The sequence below is a fragment of the Halichoerus grypus genome, chromosome 5 (assembly GCF_964656455.1).
Source record: "Halichoerus grypus chromosome 5, mHalGry1.hap1.1, whole genome shotgun sequence".
NCBI classification, from domain to species: domain Eukaryota; kingdom Metazoa; phylum Chordata; class Mammalia; order Carnivora; family Phocidae; genus Halichoerus; species Halichoerus grypus.
In genome coordinates this window covers 133623678-133649178 of record NC_135716.1, presented here as the reverse complement: position 1 = coordinate 133649178, position 25501 = coordinate 133623678, and the positions used below count along the sequence as shown (strand labels likewise).

The following is a 25501-nucleotide window of genomic DNA, read 5'->3' as shown; positions in this document are numbered from 1 at the left end:
TTCTAGTTATTTATTTATGTTTTCATTTTCTTGTTGAGACTATTTCCCCATTTATACTTTCCCAGATTATTAATTATTACACCTGTGTTTCAAAGCAAAGTACTCATTATAATTATTTTAATTTCTTCTATATTCATAGTTGTAGCTCCTTCCTCATTACTAATATTGTGCCTTTATTTTGCCTATTTTTTCTCTTCAATTTCTCAAATTATGGTCATTTTAACATTCTTTTGGGAGGTGTTAGACATGCTAATTTTGTAAAATACTTTTAAAGGTCCCGTATGCTTATGAGAGGGTCAAAACTTGGTGGAAGTACTAGGAAATGATGGGGTTTTTATTTTTATTCTTTTTGTCTTTCAATTAATGCACACTTAACATGATTTATAAGAAATAAATTGAACCAAATGCTAGATATTTGGTTTATAAGATTAATTATACACAAACTCTGTCCTGAAGTGATCATGATTTTCTTTTCTAGTTTACAATGTCTCTTGTCATATTGTTTTACTTCTTTTAAAAAACTTTATTATAGGGATTAATTTTGTGAATTTAGTTGAGGAATAACCTAAATTATAGATCCTGCTACCTAGAAACAGATAGGCTTATAGGGTAGACAAAATGGGTATATACAGAGTTCTTCTAAGCCTGCAGGGACCTGGATAAGGGTGTTCTTTTACTCACTGAATAATGAGTCCAAAGTATGTTTACTACTCAGTTTGCAAAAGAAGAGCGGGGAAGGGTGTCACAGTTTGTCATTCTACCTCCAAGCTTCTTTCCTTAAAATAGGTGGGAAGAACTGTGAAAGGTCTGAGATTTGACCCTACTTACAAGCTAACAAGTTAACCTACTACAGTTTCACCTATGCTTGTGAAGAAGTAGACTCCTGGGTCAGGGACAAAAGCCTAATTATTGCTCACAGTGATAGGAATAGCATTTTCTGCGCCAGTTCTTTGAGCCCCAGTTCCACAGGGCAACAGCAGAGGGCCAGATGATTCCTGCACACACAGTGGGTAACCTGAGCTTATGGAACCCAAATCTTTTATAATGGAAGGCAGCTATGCTCACCACTATACCATCAACGCGAAATCTTTTATAATGGACAGTAACATGTCTGCTCTTGCTCAGAGAAAAGCACTATCTCTTTTTTTTTTATTTAAAGATTTTTATGTATTTACTTGAGAGAGAGAATGAGAGAGAGAGAGAGAGCATGAAAGCGGGGGAGGGTCAGAGGTAGCAGCAGACTCCCCGCCAAGCAGGGAGCCTAATGTGGGGCTCGATCTCGGGACTCCAGGATCATGACCTGAGCCGAAGGCAGTTGCTTAACCAACTGAGCCACCCAGGCACCCCAAAAGCACTATCTCTTTCAAGGCTCTTTGTTATACAAAAATCCTTGAGGAGATAGGAACAAAGGCATCCAGTGCCTCTGCTCACAAGATGTACAGAAATACAAGAGATCCATGGAGAATTTTTTCCAATAGCAGAGAAGGAATGGGAGGCTAAGAACCTAGGAATAAAAATTTCCTAGCACTAGGTTCTCACACAATATGAAGAATGAAGCCTGGATTATAAATTTGGTGGGTTAATTCACTAGCATAAAATCATAAATTGGTTTTCTGTAAATTGTATTGGTTTTGAGCTGCTTATATATATTTTTAATTCATCCCTCTCTTCCTCCCCCTTTTTTGGTCTTATATTTAGGAAAATGCCCTGTGAAATTATATCCTGTTGTAGTTGAGTTAAGGGAATATAGGTAAGGGCCTTGATTTTGTACTGCATGGGCTAGAGTTAAAGGAACGTTGCTGCACATCCATGGAATGAATGTGAAATGGCACTGGCACATAAAAGGAAGAAACCCAAGAGAAGGGCACAGCTCAGATGGAAGCATGGGGGTTGCTCTAAAAGCTGCCTCTTCCCAACTGGAAATCTCTTATGGATAACTTCCCTGATAATGCTTTGGAATGTTTTCTTGTTTTTACAGAACAGCCACTGTGAGTTGGAAGTCAAGAGCTTTCATTCTGATGCCATGGGATAATTCCAAATACATTTTTGTGTCATAAAGACTTCCAATTTGGATCTTTATTTTAATTATATTACATTTTAATTTGGATAAAATAGTTCTCCAGGTAAATTCCTCAGAAAGAATACATAGGCAGATTACCTTCTACAGTTTTTCATACCCTAAAATTTGTCTCTCTTTTGTTCTCATAAATAAATGACGGTTCAAAAAAATAAAAATATTTTTAAAAATGATAATTCATCCAAGTAGAGGATTCTTGGATTGCCATTCTATTCAAAAGTTGAAAATGGTTTATTATTTTCTAGCCTCAGAGATGCAGATGAGACGTATGAAACTCATTTGCTTTCCTTTCCTTTGTAATTAACCAATTTTTTTCTACCTTTGGAATTAAATAAATAATCAAATAATTTCACTGTAAGTCTAGCACTTGGTAACCCTTTTGATCTGAAAATTCAAGTATGTCTTCAAAAAAGGGGCATTTTTTCCCTAATATTTCTTTATTTCCTTACCATGTTTCTTACTTTCCTGATTTATGTATTAAGTATATATTTACAGGTCAAATATCCTGATTGTGCCTCTATTTGACCTTCTAGATTATCAATCCAGTTTTCATCTGTATTCTATTTCTATCCTACTCAATTTTTTATTTAGAAATATATATATATATTTAAGATTTATTTATTTGAGAGAGAGAGAACAGAGGGAGGGGCAGAGGGAGAGGAAGAGAGAATCCTAATCAGACTGTGCTGAGTACAGAGCCTGACACAGAGCTCGATCTCACGACCATGGGATCACCACCTGAGCCCAAACCAAGGGTTGGACGTTTAACTGACTGCGCCACCCAGGAGCCCCCAGAAATATTTTTTAAATCCCTTTTTACTTTAGAAATATTTTTAAATCCCTTCACTTATTTTTAAATCCCTGATTATGTGTCCTTAAGATACATATTTTCTTAAGTTCTCTTCTGTTTCTTCCATAATCTGCCTTATTAGGAGTCACCGGTTCTGATTGTTTTTGTCTCCCTCCTTCATATGAGTGACCTGTGATTTCTCTTTGGCCTCTCATTTCAGTGAATGTAGGTTCCTCAGCACCTATAAAAGTCAGGCTATTTGAAACTCAGGTAATATCAGTCAGGGAGAAATAAGATTCTCTTGCCATGTATTAGCCACAAACAAGCTGTTATAAGAGGGTGACTGAGGGAGGGACAAATGAAGAGGCTTCTAGAAATGTTTCTCAAATTTCTAGCTGTATATTAGAATCATCTAGGATGCTTTGATGCCCAGACTTTTCCCCAATAGTTAAATCATGATCTCTAGGCAGGGCTCAGCATGTTTTCCGAAAGCTCTCAAGTGGGCAGTCACTGTTGAGAAGCCCTGCTCTAGAACATCAGGTTTCTCCGGATATGAGCAGTAAGTAGGAGTCCTCTTCCAGCTACAGAAAAGAGGAATGTTCAGCCCAGTAGTGAAGCTCTCCCCACAGAGAGCCAGAGTTGAGGCTGTTACCTTCCCAGAATCCTCGTGGGGCCTTGAAGGAGCCTGTGCCCACATAACTGAGAAATGGTGTGGGCAGTAGCAAGCGAGGCATGAATCTCTTTTTCCACTCACATAAAAGTTTCTCTCTTCTCTATCCTTACAGCTCCCACCTCACCCCAGCCTACTTACCTGTAAGTCCTACTTTACCTAAGATTCTAGAAATGATTGCCATATGTAAACATGACTTGTGTATCTCATTACTATCTTATTTTTAATGATTGGAATATATGATTGTATATTTCAAAAATACAGCTTATATTTGTATTAGCTGGGTTTTGTTTTTGTTTTTTTTGAGTGCCTACTGTATGTTGGAGAATTTTAAACTCTTCACATATTTTAGTCCATTTAACTCACACAACAACCCTATGGACTACGTACTATTAATATCCACAGGATAATGATGAGGAGATGAGGAGACTGAGGCACAAAGAGAGACTGAGGCACAAAGAGGTTATATAACTTGTCCAAAGTCACAACTAGTAGGAAGTAAAGCTAAGTACAAACCTGGCAACTGGCCTATAAACATCATTCTCTTCATCTCTATTCCAGGCTAATGTCACACAAAGTATTAAACTAAAGGAACAAGGAATTTGGCCAGTTAAATTTCACTATAGGCTGCAAGTGAATGCTCTATTCATGTTTAATTACCTTTTTTACACGCAAGTTTATCCTATTGTCATAAAACTATTCCTAAAAGGAATATTCTTTTGACAGGTTTCAGTGTAGATTTATTTTTAGGAAAATAATTCTTCTAATGAGAAGCCCCTATTAATCTGTTAATCTAAAGAAAAAATATTCTTTTTTTGTTGTAACCTCAGTAATCTTGTAATTTTCGGTGACAACTTAAATACTCTTAATCTGTCTCTTCGCCCCTAACTTGTTTTCTATTTCTTACCACTTTATAAGTGGTAAAATTGCCATTTTCAGCTGATAATCCAGTACTAAATGCTTAGGTAATGGAGAAATCACTTTGTCTCTCCTTTAAAAATTCTTTATCCAGGTAATTTTTTAGTTTTATTTAATTTTTAAAATTTTTTTAATTTAAATTCAATAAATTCACATATAACACATTATTTGTTTCAGGGGTACAGGTCCAGCTAATTTTTTTTTAAGATTTTATTTATTTATTTGACAGAGAGAGAGAGAGAACAAGTAGGCAGAGAGGCAGGCAGAGGGAGAGGGAGAAGCAGGCTCCTCGCTGAGCGGGAGCCCGATGTGGGGCTCGATCCCAGGACCCTGGGATCATGACCTGAGCCGAAGGCAGCGGCTTAACCGACTGAGCCACCCAGGTGCCCCTCCAGCTAATTTTTTAAAGGGATTTTTGCTAAAATGAGTATGGCTCTTTTGTAAAACATCCAATTATGAAAAGTTGTAGAGAAGAGTAGGTTTGGTGTTTACTGAGAAATCTTAGAGAATTTTTATACAGATTAATCAAGAGGTATTTTTAATATTTTACCAATTCCCATTTATCCAAGAAAAATACAGAAGTCCTGAACTAATAATAACATGGAAAACATGTCTCTGGGAGTAAGTGAGAAAGAAGCCCTAAGAATTTGAATGGTTCTCAATCTCAGCTTTATGTAAGAATCATCTGGGGAATCTTGAGAATAGTAATGCCTGGGCTTCACTCCAAACTAATTAAAGTAGAATCCAATTATTTTAAAGCTCCCCAGGTAATACTAATGTGCAGATGGGTTGAAAACTACTACTCTGAAAGCAAAGCTCAGCTACAAGTAAACCTGGACAGATTTCACCAATTAGGTGACCACAGCGCCAGATTGAGAGTTGCTATGATATTCATCAAACCATGGAAAAAAACGGAACGAACAGATGTTGGTGCTGGGCAGCAAGATTAGAGAAGCACATAAGCTTATGTGAGCTTATTTGAGCAGAGACTCAAAGGATGGTCCCTGGACCAGCAGCACCAGCATTACCTGGAGACTTACTATACATGCAAATGATCATGCCCCAGCCAGACCTCCTGAATCAAAAACTCTGCAGGTGCAGCCCAGCAATCTGTGTTTTAAGGAGCCCTCCATGTTTGAGACCCACTGGGCTAGAGCAGTGCATCTCTATCATTAGTGTTCACGGGAATCGTCTAGGGGATCTTGTTAATTGCAGCTTCTGTCTGGGAGAGGGTCAGACATTCTGCATTTCCAACAAGTTCTGGGGTGATAGGATGCTGCTAGATGGAAGACCACCCTTTGAATAGCAAAGGGGCTAAAGGTCAAAAATGAAAGAAGCCTGCAGTGACCAGAAAGTCACTGTTCCAGGTGGGAGCAGTTATGACATAAAGTTTAGGCTAAGCTGAGAACTGTGTGAATTAGATCTGACATCTTGGCTCACTGTAGGAGCGAGGTTTGCAAGCACTGGTGGAGACTGGTATCCTAAATTATAATTACCATAACTTATAAGACCAGGAACTGCATCTCAAGATATGGAGGAACTGAATCTATCCAATATAACCAATGAAACCAGGATATCATTGTTGATATGAGAAACTTTCAGCCTCATGCTCTGTTATTTAAGCAATCATTTTGTTATAGCTGAAGAAGACTCACTGCAAGAATGGGTTGCTTCCTGGAAGAAGAATGCCCCCCTCCTGAATACCCCACAGACATCTAAAACTTAATACATCCAAAATAAAACTCAGCTCTTCTCACTCTAATCCTCTTATCCACCCCAATCTGCTTTGCATCATATGTTCTCCTAAGTACAAAGTGTCATAATGCAGCTAGTTACCAAGCCTGGAAGATGCAAGTCATTCTATGTTCAGAACAGGGTGGTGGTGATACAGAGCACAGGTTCTGAAATCGGACTGCTAGAATTTAAATCCAGCTTGGACCACATATCTGTGTGACCTTGGGCAAGTTATTTAACCTCACTGAGATGGACTTTTCATCTGTAAAACTGCACTGAACGCACTGAATGGTCACACAGAAAAAATGAGGTAAGAACCTCATTCTTAAGTCCCCCCTCCCACCACCACCAATGTACGACTGAAATTCTATTAATTCTACATCTTATTATTTCTTTTGTCTGGATTCTCCTCTACATTTCTGATGCCTAGAAAAATTATATAGCATAATGCACATACAGAATGCCAGTGAAAAGCCAAGTATGACATATTCAGGCTACCCTTTGTAAGTACACAGAGAAACTGACTTACTTGATTTTCTAGGTGGACTTCTTTTGGAGTCTATTGGTCTAAAGTTTGAAATAAATCCTGACATTAATTTGAGGCAATGTAATAGAATTTAAGACAAGTCTTTCTTTAAAAATTCAGAATTGTAGGGGTGCCTGGGTGGCTCAGTCGTTAAGCGCCTGCCTTCAGCTCAGGTCATGATCCCAGGGTCCTAGGATCGAGCCCCGCATCAGGCTCCCTGCTCGGTGGGAAGCCTGCTTCTCCCTCTCCCACTCCCCCTGCTTGTGTTCCCTCTCTCGCTGTGTCTCTCTCTGTCAAATAAATAAAATCTTAAAAAAAATAAAAAATAAATAAAAATTCAGAATTGTAATTAGTACCTAATTACCATCTGTAATAGTAAGATATTTTAATAAATATTTTATAAACGATGAATATTCAGAATGCTGATCAAGTATGTTGTAACTCATAAGCACTATGAAACATACCTGTGTTTGACAAAGCTTACATTTAATACAGATTACATAATCTAAGAAAAATCTACAGTAATGCTTTAAAACTCCAAACTGAAAGTCTGAGGTAGTTAGGATGGTTACCTTTTTGCTTTTTTAATTCTGTCTGAATTATCTTCTGTGATCCTGGGTACTTTCTTAGATATGGATGGAACAATGGCCTCTTCAAATTCTAAGTGAAAGTCAAACGTCAGGGGTGTAACCGAAGTATTTTTCTTTCCTTGACTCTGAAGGCTGTTTTTCTGCAGGAAAGCCAAAGTACAACATTGTGAAAAAATGAGCACTTTTCATATAGGGAAAATCCTGTGTGGAAAGGAATGAAATTAGTCTCACTTTATGCACACACACAGAATTTATGTGCTAGTCAATAATGGAGAAATATTACAGATTGAAAACTAGGGGCCTTGTGTACCAACATTTTTTAGGCTGTTGCTGTGTGTCCTGAGCTGCTCTTTTCCCATTCGTGAAATGAAGGAAATTTGGACTAGATGATCATGAAGGCTCCCTCGTAATTCTAAAATTTAGAATTGAAGAATGACCTATAAATTAAGCAAAGACAATCCTCATACATAGAGTTATTGGAAGGAGAGCAACACGGTCTCCAACCTGCTGCTCTCACTGTCCCCAGGAACATGGTGAATCACTCCAACATTTGTCTAGTTGCATGAGCCAGAAATAGAGTTAAGAAAGCAATCAAAAGACTTTGTTCAAATATTTATAGAGATGGCCAAAGAAAGAAAAGGATATAGCTTAACGAGTTAGTTAAGGAGCCAAAAATCTTTTCTAAAAAAATCTTTCAGCACTGCACAGAGGAATAAAGTGGTGAAAAATGTGAAAGCAAGTCAAAGGATAAGAACTTCTGTTTCTGCCAATAAAGGATTAAGCACTACGGGAATTGCCCACCTGCTGTAAATAACTAGAAAACCAGACAAAACATAGGAAAACAACTGTAATCAGGCATTAGAAAGTAGGCGGGGGTGGGATGGTGTGGGGGAACCATAATCCCCAGGAAAAGGGAAACAAATGAGGTAAATCCCACAATAGCTCAGCCTACTTATTGGAGGCAGTTTCCACACCGAGATGCAAGGGAGGGGGACTCACTTCAAACCCTGGGCCTTAACCTTGTTGATTTTAAGAGACAGAAATTGCACCAACAATTACATTCTTGGGCGTTCACCCCAGAGAAATGAAAACTTATGTTCACACAAAAACCTGTACACAAATATTCAGAGCAGCTCTCTTTAATCTTTTTTTAAAAGCAGCTTTATTTTTAAAAGCAAAATACTGAAAACAACCCAAATGTCCTTCAATGGGGAAGTGGTTGAAACTCTGTACATCCATATAATGGCATACCACTCAGCAATAAAATTTATATATTATTTATAATAATAAAGCTATTGATTCATGCAAAAACTTAGATGAGCCTCAAGGGCATTATGGCTTGTGCACAAGCAGGGGTAGTGGGAGAGGGAGAAGCAGGCTCCCTATTGAGCAGGGAGCACTATGTGGGGCTCGATCCCAGGACCCAGGGATCATGACCTGAGCCGAAGGCAGATGCTTAACCAACGGGACCATTCAGGCGCCCCTCTTTAAGTATAATTTTTATATATATCTATATGTTGCTTATTTCCAAAAGTATGTTTTAATTTTATACTTTAAAAAATAAGAAAGTTTTAAATTTTGATTATATATACTTTCAAAAGAATTTCCAGAGAATCCTCTCTCAGTAACACATAAAGTAGGCATAGTAACACAAAATCAGAAAATGCATTGAAATGCTTTGCACAAAGGAAACTCAGTAAAAGGTAAGAATTATTATGACTAATCATGTATAAAAGGGAATTCCAGGACAAATTAAATAGATTTAGCTCTGATTATATTTTCTAAAGTACATTTCATTTTAAACAAAAAATTAAAATGGAATGAACTTGGGGTGCTTAAGTCCAATATGGTTGCTTTAGTAAGTTACTCCTGGTTTGCTATTTCAAAATTTGGGTAACGATAACAGAATGAATTTATTGTTTTTTCCAATATTTCCCTACTTTATTTTCTGAATAAAAGGAGACAATTATGGGGAAAAAAAGAAAATCAAGTTATTATTCAAGCATCAGAATTTTCATTTTCAGGTTCACAAATATGTTCAGTCACTTTAGAGCTCCTCTCTGTGCTATTTTCCTTGATTTCTTGGACTCTATGCTCTTTATGCCTCATTTACTCACATTGTTATATTATTTTGCAAGTTTTTGTGTAACCAAATTAAATTGCTCATATGTGCTAAGAATCTGTTTTTTTCCTTAAAGATTTTATTTATTTGTCAGAGAGAGAAAAAGAGAGAGAGAGCACAAGCAGGAGGAAGGGCAGGCAGAGGGAGAAGCAGGCTCCCCAATGAGTAAGGAGCCCCATGCGGGACTCCATCCCAGAACCCTGGGATCATGACCTGAGCTGAACGCAGACGCCCAACCGACTGAGCCACCCAGGCGTCCCAAAAATCTGGGTTTTAAAACTATATTTTTTGGGGGGACGCCTGGGTGGCTCAGTCGTTAAGTGCCTGCCTTCGGCTCCCTGCTCGGCGGGAAGCCTGCTTCTCCCTCTCCCATTCCGCCTGCTTGTGTTCCCCCTCTCGCTGTGTCTCTCTCTGTCAAATAAATAAATAAAATCTTAAAAAAAAAAAACATATTCTTTTTTTTAAGATTTATGTATTTATTTGGGAGAGAGAGAGAGAGAGCACATAAGGGAGGAGGGGCAGGGGCAGAGGGAGAGGGGAAGCCGACTCCCGCTGAGCAGGAAGCCAGATGCAGGGCTCCATCCATGACTGGGGGGTCATGACCTGAGCTGAAACCAAGAGTCTGACGCTCCATCAACTGAGCTACCCAGGCTCCCCAAAAACTATATTCTTTATTAATATTTTATATTGAATTTTATAAAAGTCTCACCTTTTTTACTTTAATTTTTATGACCTTTATTTTTAATTTGGGTAACTATACCAAATATTTTCTTCCTTTTAATAAACCAATTAAATAAATTTTTATATGTTTAAAATATTAGTGAGAACTACAGTAGTCACATTTACTATTTGACTGCCTATTTGATTTTTTTATCTTAATCACTTTAGATACATATAACCTAATGTAATATGGCAGCTATCCAATAGCCAAAATATGGAAAGAGCCCAAATGTCCATCAACTGATGAATGGATACTTTAAGAAACAAAACAGATGAACGTAGGGGAAGGGAAGGAAAAAAAAAATTAGAGGAAAACAGGGAGGCAAACCATAAGAGACTCTTAACTTTAGGGAACAAACTGAGGGTTGCTGGAGGGGAGGTGGTTGGGGGGATGGGGTAACTGGGTGATGGACATTAAAGAGGGCACTTGTTGTAATGAGCATTGGGTGTTATATGCAACTGATGAATCACTGAACTGTACCCTGAAACTAATGATACACTATATGTTAACTAACCTGAATTTAAATAAAATCTTGAAAGAAAAAAATAATGGCAGCTATCCAGAAATTACCTTGTATATCTAATTAATTCTTTATAGTATACGCTTACATGGACTACTTTTTGAACTAATATTATTTGCTTTTTACAAATCAGTTTATATTTCCATATTAATGCATCATTAACTAAAAAGTAAAAATCATTCACATTTGAAATGATTAAATTTTAATGATTAAATTTAATTTTAGCTTTCATTTACAAACCTTTGCTCTTCTGGCCAAGAGTATCTTTGCCTGTTCATCCAGAATATCGAACTTCTCTAAGATTTTTTCTGCCATTTTCAGTCAGTAAATTCCTATTTAAAAAGGAGAAAAGAGAAGAAATCTCCAAAACAATTAAAATTTAAACATATAATTTGATTATTTAGGCATAAGAGACCCACATTTACATTACTGTTTGGGGTACAAAAGAGAACTGTATAGATCATGGAATCAATCATGGGATTATAGAGGTATCCAAGTTTTTTTTAGATAGAAGGTCACATGATCAGAACTCCCAGCTGTGTGTGGACCTTAGGAATGTTTAAATGTATGATGTGACTCATACTTGAAGAAAGGGCATATGGCTTGATTTATACCTATTTTCTTTTTGTTGTGATATAATTTTAATGAAAGTAAATATGAAGAGTTCACATTTGTATAATTAATTGCATTCAAATTAAATTGGTCAATGATCCAAGACTGTTAATACAGCACTTAGAAAGCGGCCAAGCTGGTTGAGTCCTATTGCCCTAATAACTCAAATTCTCTAGTCAATTAATATTGCTGAAAATTACATCTGAGGTCAGGCAGTCCATATTAGGCTTGGGAGCCTGAATGTTAGACATCAGGACGTAAAGCACCTTTTCAATGCACTACAAGTAGCTAGGAGCAGAGTAGAGGCAAATATCAGAATATTAACCCCAAGGTCCCTCTAGATTTTTGCTCAGTGAATTGAATGTGCTCCAGTGGCATTTAAATGTAAACATGGTATGGTTCACAGAAAGTATTGAATTCATCAATATTTCCAAGGAACATCAATGTCAACACAAAGGTTCTTTCTAGCTCAAAAATATCTATGCTATTTCTCTCATATTGTATATCATTCAATCAGTATCTCCCAAAACAATAATGCATGAAAAGACAAGGATTAAGGATTCTATGCCAGAAGCTCACATTATTTAATACTTGGTTTCTTTTAGCAGTCTTTTCTACTCTTGGACTCTTCTGGGCCATGTGGCTGCAGGCAGATTGTTTGCCTTGTTACAAACCATATAACCTAAAGTTGCAGACTGGAGAGGGGATATGTAGGCAAGGGTGTTAGCACAATTATGAGTACCTCAGACTTTCTGGGTCTCCTACTGAAGAGTACAGGACAGATTTTAGAAGAGAATATAGATTATCTAGACACTATGTGTTGTCTTTTCCAAGCCAGGAACCAGTCCTCTCATACATACTAAAAACAACTAAAGGAATTTTAGTTTCTGTTTTTTTCCTTAAGCATAATATGAGTTCAAGGGGGTGGAGAAGACTCCCATATTTCTCACCAAAATTTCTTTAACTGGGGACAAAGATTTCATTTTCTCAATAAGGGATAGAAAGGCAAATAACTATAAGAACCAGAATATTGAAGTGAATGGGTTTCCCAGTTTGAGGAAGGGATAAATTACACAAGGGACAACTGAGGCACAAAGCTTACTTGTGAGAGGGAACAGAAAGCAGGTCTTTTTAAAGGATAAGATGTCCTGCACCTCTCACTTGTCACACATCTTCAACATCACATCAGACATTTTAGGATGCACCATATCATCACATTTTACACACATACACACACACACACACACACACACACACACACACACAGAGCTGTAATTTGAAGGAATTGTTTTTTATTTAAAATTATTTTTCTATAGTAAATTACTTAGCTATGATATGATTTCTAGCAAATCACTGTGCATATCATAAGGTTTTCTTGAAGTGAGAAAACCTAAGCAACAAATTATTTTTAAATGTCAATGACAGTTTTATGAATACTAAATTTGACTGTTAACGAAACTGACAGAATGTTATTAATTTTAGTTTTGTAGTTTTATTTTGTAGTTCATATTTTGAAGCCCATACTTTTTTTCAGTTTGCAAATGTTTTCATAGGTCTTTGGCAGTGTGCCAGTGGTTTCTAATGGATAAACGGCCATGGGACAAAGTGGAGGTGAGGAAACACTACAGACTAACTTGCTTGCTTTCATCATTATACCAAGGGTACCAAGGGCTTAGCTGTATCTCTTCAAACAAACACTGACAGCAAAGCAACATCGGGCAGGTCTACTACAATGGTGTATCCGAACTGCTCTGCATAAACTAAAAACTAATCCTTTAATGCAAAATACTCTATTACGTGTTCCTCAATATGACTTTCTGTGTTTCAGTCCTTTCTTGATTCAATTTTTTTCATTTTAATGTCTACTTTAAACCAGCATATTGATTTCATACTTCTACTTCATACTTCTATTTCTATGAGCACATATTCTACTTCATTATTCTATTTCTAAGCATATATTATTATCAGATGGTAAACATTTAATTGTTCATTTCTTCATTTGGCTACTTAACTGTATTACATGAGCGATATTGTGCTAGGCATTCCACCAAATCTACTGAGGAAGTTGGCACCTGGCAGACATTATCTTCTGAGCAAGGCAGATGGGCTCCCCTCTATCACTAAGAAAACAGAGGCCATCAGTCTTCTAGGTGGCTCAGTCAGTTAAACTGGCTCAGGTCATGATCTCAAGGGTTGTGAGATCAAGCCTCATGTGGGCTCCCTGCTTAGCAGTTTCTGCTTGAGATTCTCTCCCTCTGCTCCTCCCCCTCGCCCTGCTTGCAAGTGCCCTCTCTCTCTCTCTAAAATAATAAAATAAATAAAATCTTAAAAAAAAAAGAAAGAAAACAGAGACCATCAAGTAAGAACTTCTTCAACTTCTCTCTCTCATGCCAAATCTTATCCGCATCTATTCCCATCTCACTTGTATTTTAATTTTAATGGAAGTGTTGCCTCTCCCATCCATAGTTAATCCCTCCCAGGGTACTCTAGACTCTATTACCTCTGTCCTCCTAAAAGAATTACTTCCATTGGTTGCACCCTCTTTCTGGTATGGGTCAATCTCTTTTCTTCACCAATTTCTTCTCCTTAGCATGCTCACACCTCTTCTAGTTTTAAAAAAGAAAAAAAATTCTTCCCCTCACCCTACTAGCTGTTATTTTCTCTCATCTTCCCTGATTGACACATTTCTTAAAATGCTCATCTTTACTTAGGGTTTCTAATTTCTTACATTTCTTTTCCTTCTTAATTTATCATCATTTGGCTTCCTTCCTTACTCTGGTACTAAATCTACTCTCACAGAAAGTACTGAATTCACCAGGGTCACCATCTTATAAATTAGTGAGCCCTTTTCTGCTCTTATTTACCCTATTTGAATGTCTACAACTCTTTTTTTTTTAAAGATTTTATTTATTTTTGACAGAGAGAGAGTGTGTACAAGCAGGGGAAGCAGCAGGCAGAGGAAGAGGGAGAAGCAGGCTCCCTGCTTAGCAGGGAGCCTGATGTGGGGCTCAATCCCAGGACCCTGGGATCATGACCTGAGCCAAAGGCAGACGCTTAACCGTCTGAGCCATCCAGGCGCCCCTGTCTACAACTCTTATTCATGTTGACTACTCCTTTCTATGGAAACTGCCCTCTCTTGGTTTCTATCACAACAGTCACATCTTCTTACTCTCTGAAGATTCTTTCTTCCTCCAATCACTCCCTAAATACTTGTGAGAGGGAAGTGTTCCTCATCCTTAGTGTTTCTAAGGGCTCAGGCCATCTTTTTCATTATTCCATACATTCTTTGGGATGACCTCCTAAACTCATAGCTTCATCTACCACCATCTGTTTTCAAACAAAATCTCTGAGTTCCAAACCCATATTCCTAACTCAACCCAGATTTCCCACAGGTAGCCCAAATTAGATCTAAAAGTAAACTTGTCCACATCCTCCTCCGTCAGCCAAAAGCCTCTTTCAACCTTTATTATCACATTAGTTATCTCTTAGACATCCAGCCCATAAACTTAGGCATTGTAATAACAATCCTTACTGCAGAATGAACTCAGAAATTTCCAAGGAATACAGATGTCCAGTTGCTACCCCAGGCCTGCTAAGTCAGGATTTACAGAGGTGAAGATAAGGAATCTATTTTTTAAAGCCATACTGATGCAGCTATTCCCCAAACTGGGATTTGGTCACCCCTCTGCTGGAAAACTCCCTCTCATCCCCTCCCTAAATATACACAATCTTTATCTTGTCTTTGCTACATCTTACATATCCTCTCAGTTTTTCTCCTCTTATCCATTCACATTGCTATTGTTTCTGTTTAGGGTTCCATAACTTGTTGCCTGGATTATTGCCATAGTTTCAAAATATGTCTATACCTTTGATCCATTCTATCTTCCATTCTGTCCTTCACATTTGTCTGACTTATTTTCTCAGGAAAACACACACACACACACACACACACACACACACACACACCACACATCCCTAATTAAGGCTTCAATCTCTCCCTACAGCTTTCAGGACAAAGGGTCAAGTTCCTTGATTTATCATGTAAGAATCATGATTTGGCCTCCAAGTCTTTAACCTCGTCTGCTTCTTCTTCATGTATACATGATACCCTAGTCTTAAGGAACAACTTGCAGTTCCTCAAATGTGTTGTATTCTTCTTTACTTGTTGCTTGGCTTCTGCTGTTCCCTCTGCCTTCAAAGTTGTTCTTCCATTCCTTGTATTTCTAAGGTCTATTCATCCTTCAAGACCCAACACAAATAACACCTCTGCGGGGAAGCCTTCTCTGATACACTGTGATTTATTTATTTATTTATTTTATTATGTTATGTTAGTCACCATACAATACATCATTAGTTTTTGATGTGGTGATCCACGATCCATTGTTTTTGTATAACACCCAGTGCTCCATGCAGTACGTGCCCTCCTTAATACCCATCACCTGGCTGACCCATTCCCCCACACCCCTCCCCTCTAAAACCCTGTTTGTTTCTCAGAGTCCATAGTCTCTCATGGTTCGTCTCTCCCTCCGATTTCCCCCCCTTCATTTTTCCCTTCCTTCTCCTAATGTCCTCCATGCTATTCCTTATGTTCCACAAATAAGTGAAACCATATGATAAATGACTTTCTCTGCTTGACTTATTTCACTTAGCATAATCTCCTCCAGTCCCATCAATGTTGATGTAAAAGTTGGGTATTCATCCTTTCTGATGGCTGAGTAATATTCCATTGTATATATGGACCACATCCTCTTCATCCATTCATCTGTTGAAGGGCATCTCGGCTCTTTTCCATAGTTTGGCTATTGCGGACATTGCTGCTATGAACATTGGGGTACATACGGCCCTTCTTTTCACTACATCTGTGTCTTTGGGGTAAATACCCAGGAGTGCAATTGCTGGGTCATAGGGTAGCTCTATTTTTAATTTTTTGAGGAACCTCCACACTGTTTTTCCAAAGTGGCTGTACCAACTTGCATTCCCACCAGCAGTGTAAGAGGGCTCCCCTTTCTCCACAACCTCTCCAACATTTGTTGTTTCTTTCCCTGTCCATTTTTGCCATTCTAACTGGTGTAAGGTGGTATCTCAGTGTAGTTTTGATTTGAATTTCCCTGATGGCTAATGATGATGAACATTTTTTCATGTGTCTGTTAGCCATTTGTAAGTCTTCTTCAGAGAAGTGTCTTTTCATGTCTTCTGCCCATTTTTTGACTTGATTATTTGTTTTTTTGGGTGTTGAGTTTGAGAAGTTCTTTATAGATCTTGGATACCAGGCCTTTATCTGTAGTGTCATTTGCAAATATCTTCTCCCATTCTGTGGGTTGCCTCTTTGTTTTGTTGACTGTTTCTTTTGCTGTGCAGAAGCTTTTTATCTTGATGAAGTCCCAAAAGTTCATTTTTGCTTTTGTTTCACTAGCTTTTGGAGATGTATCTTGAAGGAAGTTGCTGTGGCCGATGTCAAAGGGGTTACTGCCTATGTTCTCCTCTAGGATTTTGATGGATTCCTGTCTCACATTGAGGTCTTTCATCCATTTTGAGCTTATCTTTGTGTATGGTGTTAGAGAATGGTCGAGTTTCATTCTTCTGCATGTGGCTGTCCAATTTTCCCAGCACCATTTATTGAAGAGACTGTCTTTTTTCCATTGCATATTTTTTCCTGCTTTGTCGAAGATTATTTGACCAGAGAGTTGAGGGTCCATATCTGGGCTCTCTATTCTGTTCCATTGGTCTATATGTCTGTTTTTGTGCCAGTACCATGCTGTCTTGGTGATCACTGCTTTGTAATATAGCTTGAAATTGGGCAACGTGATGCCCCCAGCTTTGTTTTTCTTTTTCAACATTTCCTTGGCAATTTGGGGTCTTTTCTGATTCCATACAAATTTTAGGATTGTTTGTTCCAGCACTTTGAAAAATGTTGTTGGAATTTTGATCTGGATGGCACTGAAGGTATAGATTGCTCTGGGTAGCATAGACATTTTAACAATGTTTATTCTTCTGATCCATGAGCATGGAATGTTTTTTCCATCTTTTTGTGTCTTCAATTTCTTTCATGAGTGTTCTGTGGTTCCTAGAGTATAGATCCTTTACCTCTTTGGTTAGGTTTATTCCGAGGTATCTTACGAAACTAGAAGCTGGTTCTTTGAAAGAATTATTAAGATCAATAAACCACTGGCCAGACTTATCCAAAAGAAAAGAGAAAGGGCCCAAATTAATAAAATTATGAATGAAAGGGGAGAGATCACGACTAACAACAAGGAAATAGAAACAATTATTAGAAATTATTATCAACAACTATATGCCAACAAACTGAGCAATCTGGATGAAATGGATGCTTTCCTGGAAACCTATAAGCTGCCAAGACTGAAACAGGAAGAAATTGACAACCTGAATAGGCCAATAACCATAACAAGATTGAAGCAGTGATCAAAAACCTCCCAAAAAACAAGAGTCCAGGGCCTAATGGATTCCCTGGGGAATTCTACCAAACATTCAAAGAAGAAATAATACCTTTTCTACTGAAGCTGTTTCAAAAAAATAGAAACAGAAGGAAAGCTTCCAGACTCATTCTATGAGGCCAGCATTACCTTAATCCCCAAACCAGGCAAAGACCCCTTCAAAAAGGAGAATTTCAGACCCATATCCGTGATGAATATGGATTCCAAAATCCTCAACAAAATCCTAGCTAATAGGATCCAACAATACATTAAAAGGATCATCCACCACCACCAAGTGGGATTTATCCCTGGGATGCAACATTCGCAACATTTGCAAATCAATCAATGTGATAGAACACATTAATAAGAGGAGAGAGAAGAACCATATGGTCCTCTCAATTGATGCAGAAAAAGCATTTGACAAAATACAGCATCCTTTCCTGATTAAAACTCTTCAGAGTATAGGGACAGAGGGAACATTCCTCAAGTTCATAAAATCCATCTATGAAAAACCCACAGCGAATATCATCCTCAATGGGGAAAAGCTGAGAGCCTTTCCCTTAAGATCAGGAACACGTCAAGGATGCCCACTCTCGCCACTATTGTTCAACATAGTACTAGAAGTCCTAGCAACAGCAATCAGAAAACAAAAAGAAATAAAAGGTATTCAAATTGGCAAAGAAGAAGTCAAACTCTCTTTTCACAGATGACATGATACTTTATGTGGAAAACCCAAAAGACTCCACCCCCAAATTACTAGAACTTATACAGCAATTCAGTAATGTGGCAGGATACAAAATCAATGCACAGAAATCAGTTGCTTTCTTATACACTAACAATGCAACTGTAGAAAGAGAAATTAGAGAAACGATTCCATTTACAATAGCACCAAAAACCATACACTGTGATTTAAATGTCCAGTGTCCGTGCTTACATGATAGTCTATGTATATTGCCAACCCAGTTCTTATCATTCTCTATTAAACCATTTGATATTCTTGTTTTATTCTTCCTCTAGACCATGTGTTTCTTGAAAGCAGGAACCATGTCTAATTCAACTTTGCATCCCTATTACCTAACAATATGAATGAATTAACCATCAGCCATAAAGGAAATGGACAACTATAAATGTTATAACAGCTTTTAACTGGCATTTACATTTATGAGTTTGCACAAGTAATTGTCAAAGTCCTGTTGACGTTCTTCTAGATCAAACTATAGCATTTAAAAGCATTACTTTCTCTCCCACCTTCAAACTTAGACAGGCAGCATAATGTGTTGGTTAAGAACATGGACTCTGGAGTCAGACTGCCTGGAGTCCTTGGCTCTGCTACTTATCAGCTGTATGACTGTGGGCTAATTGCTTAACTTCTCTGTGTTTCCCCTTTGTTGTTCCATCTGTAAAATGGAAATAAGACAAGCACCTACTTTATGGGGTTGTTACAGGGTTCAGTTGAATAAATATAAGTGACATATAATATTTGGTAAATAAAATAAGTAAAAACAAGTAACGATGCACTTACCTGTTAGGGATAACATGTGTGGGATACCTATAAATGCTGCAAAATGCGTTTTCCACCTGCATTCCATTTCATTTTTTTTCTGCAATACATGCCATATGTCTAACTGCTTACTTCTTCCACAGTGTATTTCTTTAATTATACCTACACAAACTCCTTGGAACTTGATAAACAATGAGAATTTATTCAGCAATTTAGTATCTTCTATTTTAATCCAGCAATTCAGTATCTTCTGTATCATGTCACCTGATTATATTGTTTCCTTTCCTTCTCTAATTCTTTCATAGTTTTATTTCTCAATTTTCTATTAAAATCTTATTCTGAGTACAGTTAACAGAAACTAAAACTATGTCCTATAAAGCACAAGTATAGGCCTTGAATATATAAAACAACTATTTAGGGAAACAACCCTGATAAGCATTACCATGTCTCCATACTGGATACGCATCAAAAACACATAATTAGGTTTTGCTCAAGCAAATAAATCTAGTCATCCCCCTTTCAACCAATACATTAACTGGAGTGGGAGAGATGATCTCAATTCTGAAATATGTATAGATACATCTGAAGTGTCCTTATATGTACTTACACTTGTAGGGAAATGCTCTACTCTGGATTGTAGGGTTCTTATGTGGTCACAGAAGCCTAACTCACAGAATCTTGGGGTTAGAATGGGTCAATAGTCTCTCACATAATTCCATGAACAGTGAAACAACATTGATCCCAATTGGACAAGACTTTTCTGATCCTTGTCTTTATCTCATTGTCATTGTCTTCCCCAGACCTACAGGTTTTACTTTTCCTTCCAATTGTTTACTGTACTCTACTGCCCCTAATTTGCCTGCCCCAACCTTCCTCCTCATCCCTCAGATACTTATTCTTCCTAATTCCATCAGAGCTGTCTTTTTGATGATACTGAATTGTTGACCAACTCCAGCTCCAGGATACAAACCTTAACTAGCTCCCCATTACCTACAGAATAACATGCAAACTCTTCAGATGACATATGAGTTGTTTGAAAAAGAGGCAGTCCAGGATCTGGCTCAGTCCACCTTTTGAGTTAATCTCCCCCCATATCCAGTCTTCTACTGCCATACTCTATGATTCTTATTCCCTGGATGCATCCTGCCTTTTTCCCAGGCATGTTCTTCACTCATGCTTTTCCTTTCCCTGGCAATGTTCTCTCCTTATGTCTCCCAGTCTAAAGCCTACTCTTTATCAAATCCTAGTATGAAGGCTACCTCTTCTGCGAAATTTTCCTTGACATCCTCACATTCCTTGTCTTGGTGACAGTCTCTTCCTCATGTGTGCTCCTAGCATGCTTTGTCCTATACCATAGAATTTGGTACGTTGTGCTATAGAAATTCACTCTTTGACAAATTGCCTCCTCACTGTGTTGAAAGCTCATGATTACCCACCTCTGAATCTCAGCACCAGGTAAAGGATTTTATACCTAACTGGGATCTGAAAATTACAGTTTAATTTGTAGATGTCTCTGATTATATCATTTAGGGAGAGTAAAACCAGTTTATCTGTAATAGATGATGTTAACTCAGGATGATTTACTGGGGGATAAAACACAAAGTTGAGTGAATGATTATAAAATATGGTTCTTGCCAAATCTAAATTCAGTAAAATTATTTTCAAAGAAAACTTGGATTTATGTTCTCAATTACTGGCTCAATAATGACAGTTTTTTGAAAAAGAACACAATGAAACAGAGAACTTGCCAACTAGGACAGAACGAAATTCTCAGTCGCTCTTACAGTAAATCACTCACAGACCTTGCTGTAAAGACTTGGCTGCATAATGAATAATTTCAAGGTTGCAGGGCCAACAGTATAAGTACATCAGAGGCTGAGTCATACTAAAAATAACAATATCAGACTAAAAAGTTTCTTTTAAGAACAATACTTCATTTTTAAAAGTTAGCAACTTTGGGACTGAAAAAAATTCAAAAAACACACAAACAAAAAACCCCAATGCTTCCAACATAATAGGCTCTGCTAAACAGGCTTCTTTAGCAAGTTCTAAATGTCTCCTATTAAAGGAAGAACTCAGGAAAACCCAAAGGGTCTCAGATTCACAAACTAAAGAGTAGGACTGTGCAATTATGTAGAAAATGGAAGTTTAAATTAAAATTTTCTTCCATTATCTGGTTTTATCAGCTCAGACATTTACTCCTTGAAGGCAAGACCTCTGTCTTATGCTTTTATCTTACACATCCACTAAACACTGTATTGAGCACATTGAACTCACTGTTCAATGATTACGTTTTACTAAATAATGAGATACCAGGCTGAATTTCTCCACCTCACATTTCAAGTACAGACACAAGGAAATCCTTTTTTTTTTTTTAAGTCTAAAACATTGATAAATGGCCCATAATTATGGGCTGAATTATGCCTCACCAAAATTCCTATGTGGAAGCCCAAATACCTAGTACCTCAGAATGTGGCTAGAGACAGGGCCTTTATTTTACAAAGTAACTAAGTGAAAATGGGGTCATTAGACTGAACCTTAATCCATTTGACTGGTGGTATGTAAGAAGGGATTAGGACACAGACATCATGCACAAAGGAAAGCCCATGTGAGAACACAGCAAGGCAGGCATTCCCAAGCCAAAGAAAGCGGCCTAAGCAGAAACCAACCCTGTAGACACCATGATCTTGACCTTCTAGCCTCCAGAAATAAATTTATGTTGTTTAAGCCCCCCTAGTCTGTGGCATTTTGTTATGGCAGACCCAGTAAACTAATACAGCCCACAAATCATGAGTACTAATTTAAAAGCTCACTATCAGAAGATTTAAGTATTAAATCTGGCCCATGTGCTTAGATCTATACCACACATTTTCTTGTCTTTTTGTTATGAAAGAGGGAGAGAAAATTTACTCTTCATTTTGAAACTTCACTAAAATTTGCCTATCACCAACTTGATGTTGGGTAGGAGGCTTCTAAGGAAAAATATCAAGGGTGTTTAAAAAATTAAGAACAAGGCAGAGGATCATAGAGAAAGAGAGGAAAAAATGAAACAAGATGAAACCAGAGAGGGAGACAAACCATAAGAGACTCTTAATCTCAGGAAACAAACTGAGGGTTGCTGGAGGGGAGGGGGGTGGGAGGGATGGGGTGGCTGGGTGGTGGACATTGGGGAGGGTATGTGCTATGGTGAGCGCCATGAATTGTGTAAGACTGTTGAATCACAGATCTGTACCCCTGAAACAAATAATACATTATATGTTAATAAAAAATAATAATAAAAAAAGAGCCTCAAAAAAAAAAAAAGACTCATGAATCAATGAATCACAGACCTGTACTCCTGAAAAAAATAATACATTATATGTTAATTGAATTTAAATTAAAAATAAATAGTTACCAAAATAAATAAATAAATAAATAAATAACATAAAAGTCTGGAAAAAATATGTTGTACAGGATCTGGGGAGTATTATTGTGAGCAACCAATCCGATAACATTTGGGAGAATCTCAAAATTCTACAAGTATTGCAAGAGTGATCAATTCTCACCATCCCATTCCAGGTTGTTTCTGTCTGGCAAGTTTGGAATGAACCAATTAGGTCCCCTCAAGCGGGCTCACACCTTGTGCCCACCCCACCCCCACCTCCAACCCCCTCCCCAGGTTCACCTTCCAGGTGGCTCCTCCACCCCCAACTGGCCCGCACAGGGGTGGAGGGCATGGCTAGAACATAGGGAGCCCAACTAAAACACTCTATGCCTTTGTCCTTTAATGGAAAGTCAAAACTAGGAGCAAAAGAGGAAGATCCTTAATACTAAGTACAGAAGATGCAAAGGTTGTTTTCAAAGAACCTGGAAGAGCCCCAGACCAACTTCCCTCCTCCATCCTACACTCATGTGAGAAACCATGGTGGGGGGAACCCAGGAGCCCAGCTTTATACATGCCACTTTTCACATCCGCTCAATCTCTCTCTCTCCCCACCTAGATCCGGCTGGAGATAGTTCCACTGACTGGGGGGACAAAAAGGGCCTAAGATTTAATAAAACTATGTGTTTCCTAGTTCATCTCCCATCTCCACACAAATTTTAATTTCTGGCCTTCCAATACCACTGCCTCTACTTCCTTTTTTTCTCTTCTGGCTCTAGTAGTCCTTCTCTCCCCACCCTGCCACCTCCAGCCTTGTTAAACACATCCTGTGTCCATCGAAAGTTTCCAGAACTTTCCCTACCTTGAAAAGGTCAGCTTTCTCTCCCCAGGGAGAGGTTTCACCCATAAACTTAAGTCACTAAAAGCTAAAGTGACTCACCACATATTATAGATATAAAAACAATTATGCTGAAAGAGTAGAAGAATAAAGAGGTTAAGGAAAAGATCAAGTACAAAAGGACTGGGAGTAGTGACTTCGCTTTTCTTTATTTCTTTCTTCTTTTTGTACTTTCCTGGAAACACAGAATTCTGAAAAGAAGCTTAAAACTTCTTCCATGCAGCCTGCAGTTCTGAGTGGAAGTCAACAGCCTGTATTTGAATATTTGTTGAAAGGTTGCTTTCATGACTTAGGACATAAAAAACAATACAACAACAACAAAATTCTTATTCCTAATATCAAGAAGCTGCCTATGTAATTAGTAAGATCACCCTTGTATTTTATTAGTCAGATAGCAGGATTGGGCACCGCTACCACACATACACACACCATTCATACACACCACAGAATCATAATTAAAAAATGACTGACTTGAAAATGTTCTTGATTTGAGAATGGTGGAGCATTTCTACATTAATTAAGCTGTTAGTCAAGAGTTATGTTGGTAAGCATTTCAGGAATTCACCTCATCATACAAAGCAAAATAGAAATAAAAGTTTTTAAAAACAGCATTAACATCCCAACACAAGTCCATGCTAGTGGCAATGGGAGAAATTTTGCAAAAAATGTGCTTTTACTATGTAGTAATCAAAATTTGGCTAGACATTGTTATTCATAGTCTGCATGAAAACATTGGAATCAATTTATTTCACACACTTAAAGTATGAGAAATACAATAATAAAAAGTATACAGTAGTTTAGTTCTATCACATTTTAAAACCATGTACATTCAAGTACATGATTTGTAGGGAATTGGTAACTAGAATCTAGTTGATTGTGGAGTTTTGCCTAAGATTATTATAATGCTTTCAGCTCATAAATTTGCACAAAGGTGACATTATCTTAAATAAAGGGGAACTGAATTCAGAAATGTTAGCTACTCACCAATTTATAATCAAAATTTATAAAGCATGAATCTTACATAAAATTCTTAGAATATTACCATTATCTCAGTTAATATTTATGGGATGCATACTATGTGCCAGATGCTACACTAGAAATTTTTAATGACATATCTCATTTCATCCTTCAGCTTTCATTAATCTATAATCTTTAATTGGTATCTATGGGAAAGGTATTATCTTCAGTTTTAGAAATGATAAGACTCAAAGAAATTACATGATTTCCCCAACATCACACAATTAGTAATTATTAATATAATAAAAAATATTTTCTCTTTACTAAAAAAACATTTGGTAAAATGTACCCTAAAACAATCAACAGGAAATTACTGAATGAGATCATGAAACTATTATAGATAAATATTGAGTAAAAGAGCTTAATGAATGTTTTATTTTAAAAGGATACAATTTCTTGGGGCACTTGGGTGGTTCTAAGCACCTGACTCTTGATTTCAGTTCAGGTCATGATCTCAGAGTCCTGAGCTCCAGCCCCGTGATGGGCTCTGCACTGAGCATGGAGCCTGCTTCAGATTCTCTCTCTCCCTCTCCCTCTGTCCCACCCCCTGTGCACTCTCTCACTAAAAAAAGGAAAAAAAGGCAAAAGTATATAATTTCTTAAAATATAAACTGAATTCTATAAGAAAGCAAGGAAAGTAATATCTACAGTCTTTTTCCTGCAAAGAGTTTAGACCAACCACAAAGTTAGAGGGCACATTCCCAAGACCACTCTTACTTCTGACACCAAGTTCAAACCCTTGGTTCAATAATTAGCTAGGACTTAAAGAACTCACTGCAAGCTATTATACTCAGGATTATGGTTTATTACGGGGAAACTATACAGATTAGAATAAGCCAAGGGAAAAAGTACATAGGGCAGAGTCTAGGAGAAGGACTAAATGCAGAGCTTCTGCTGTCTCTTCTAATGGAGTGAGGACAGGTTACTCTCCTGGTATGGTTGTATAACAATACATAAGGAGTACTGCCAACAAGGGAAGCTCACCTAAGCTTCGTGTCCAGAGTTTTTAATGG

General features: G+C 37.6%; 1 protein-coding gene across 1 annotated transcript in view; it reads right to left on the bottom strand.

The window, feature by feature from the left end:
* Positions 1-10983, bottom strand: part of C5H1orf141 (chromosome 5 C1orf141 homolog) — a 37048-nt gene extending 26065 nt beyond the window's left edge. Inside the window, exons 1-2 of the mRNA XM_036077672.2 lie at positions 10909-10983; positions 7288-7445 (exon numbers count right to left, since the gene is read on the bottom strand). Coding sequence (XP_035933565.1) covers positions 7288-7445; positions 10909-10983 — 233 coding nt within the window. The remainder of the gene's footprint in view (positions 1-7287; positions 7446-10908) is intronic.
* Between the last annotated feature and the right edge of the window lie 14518 nt (positions 10984-25501).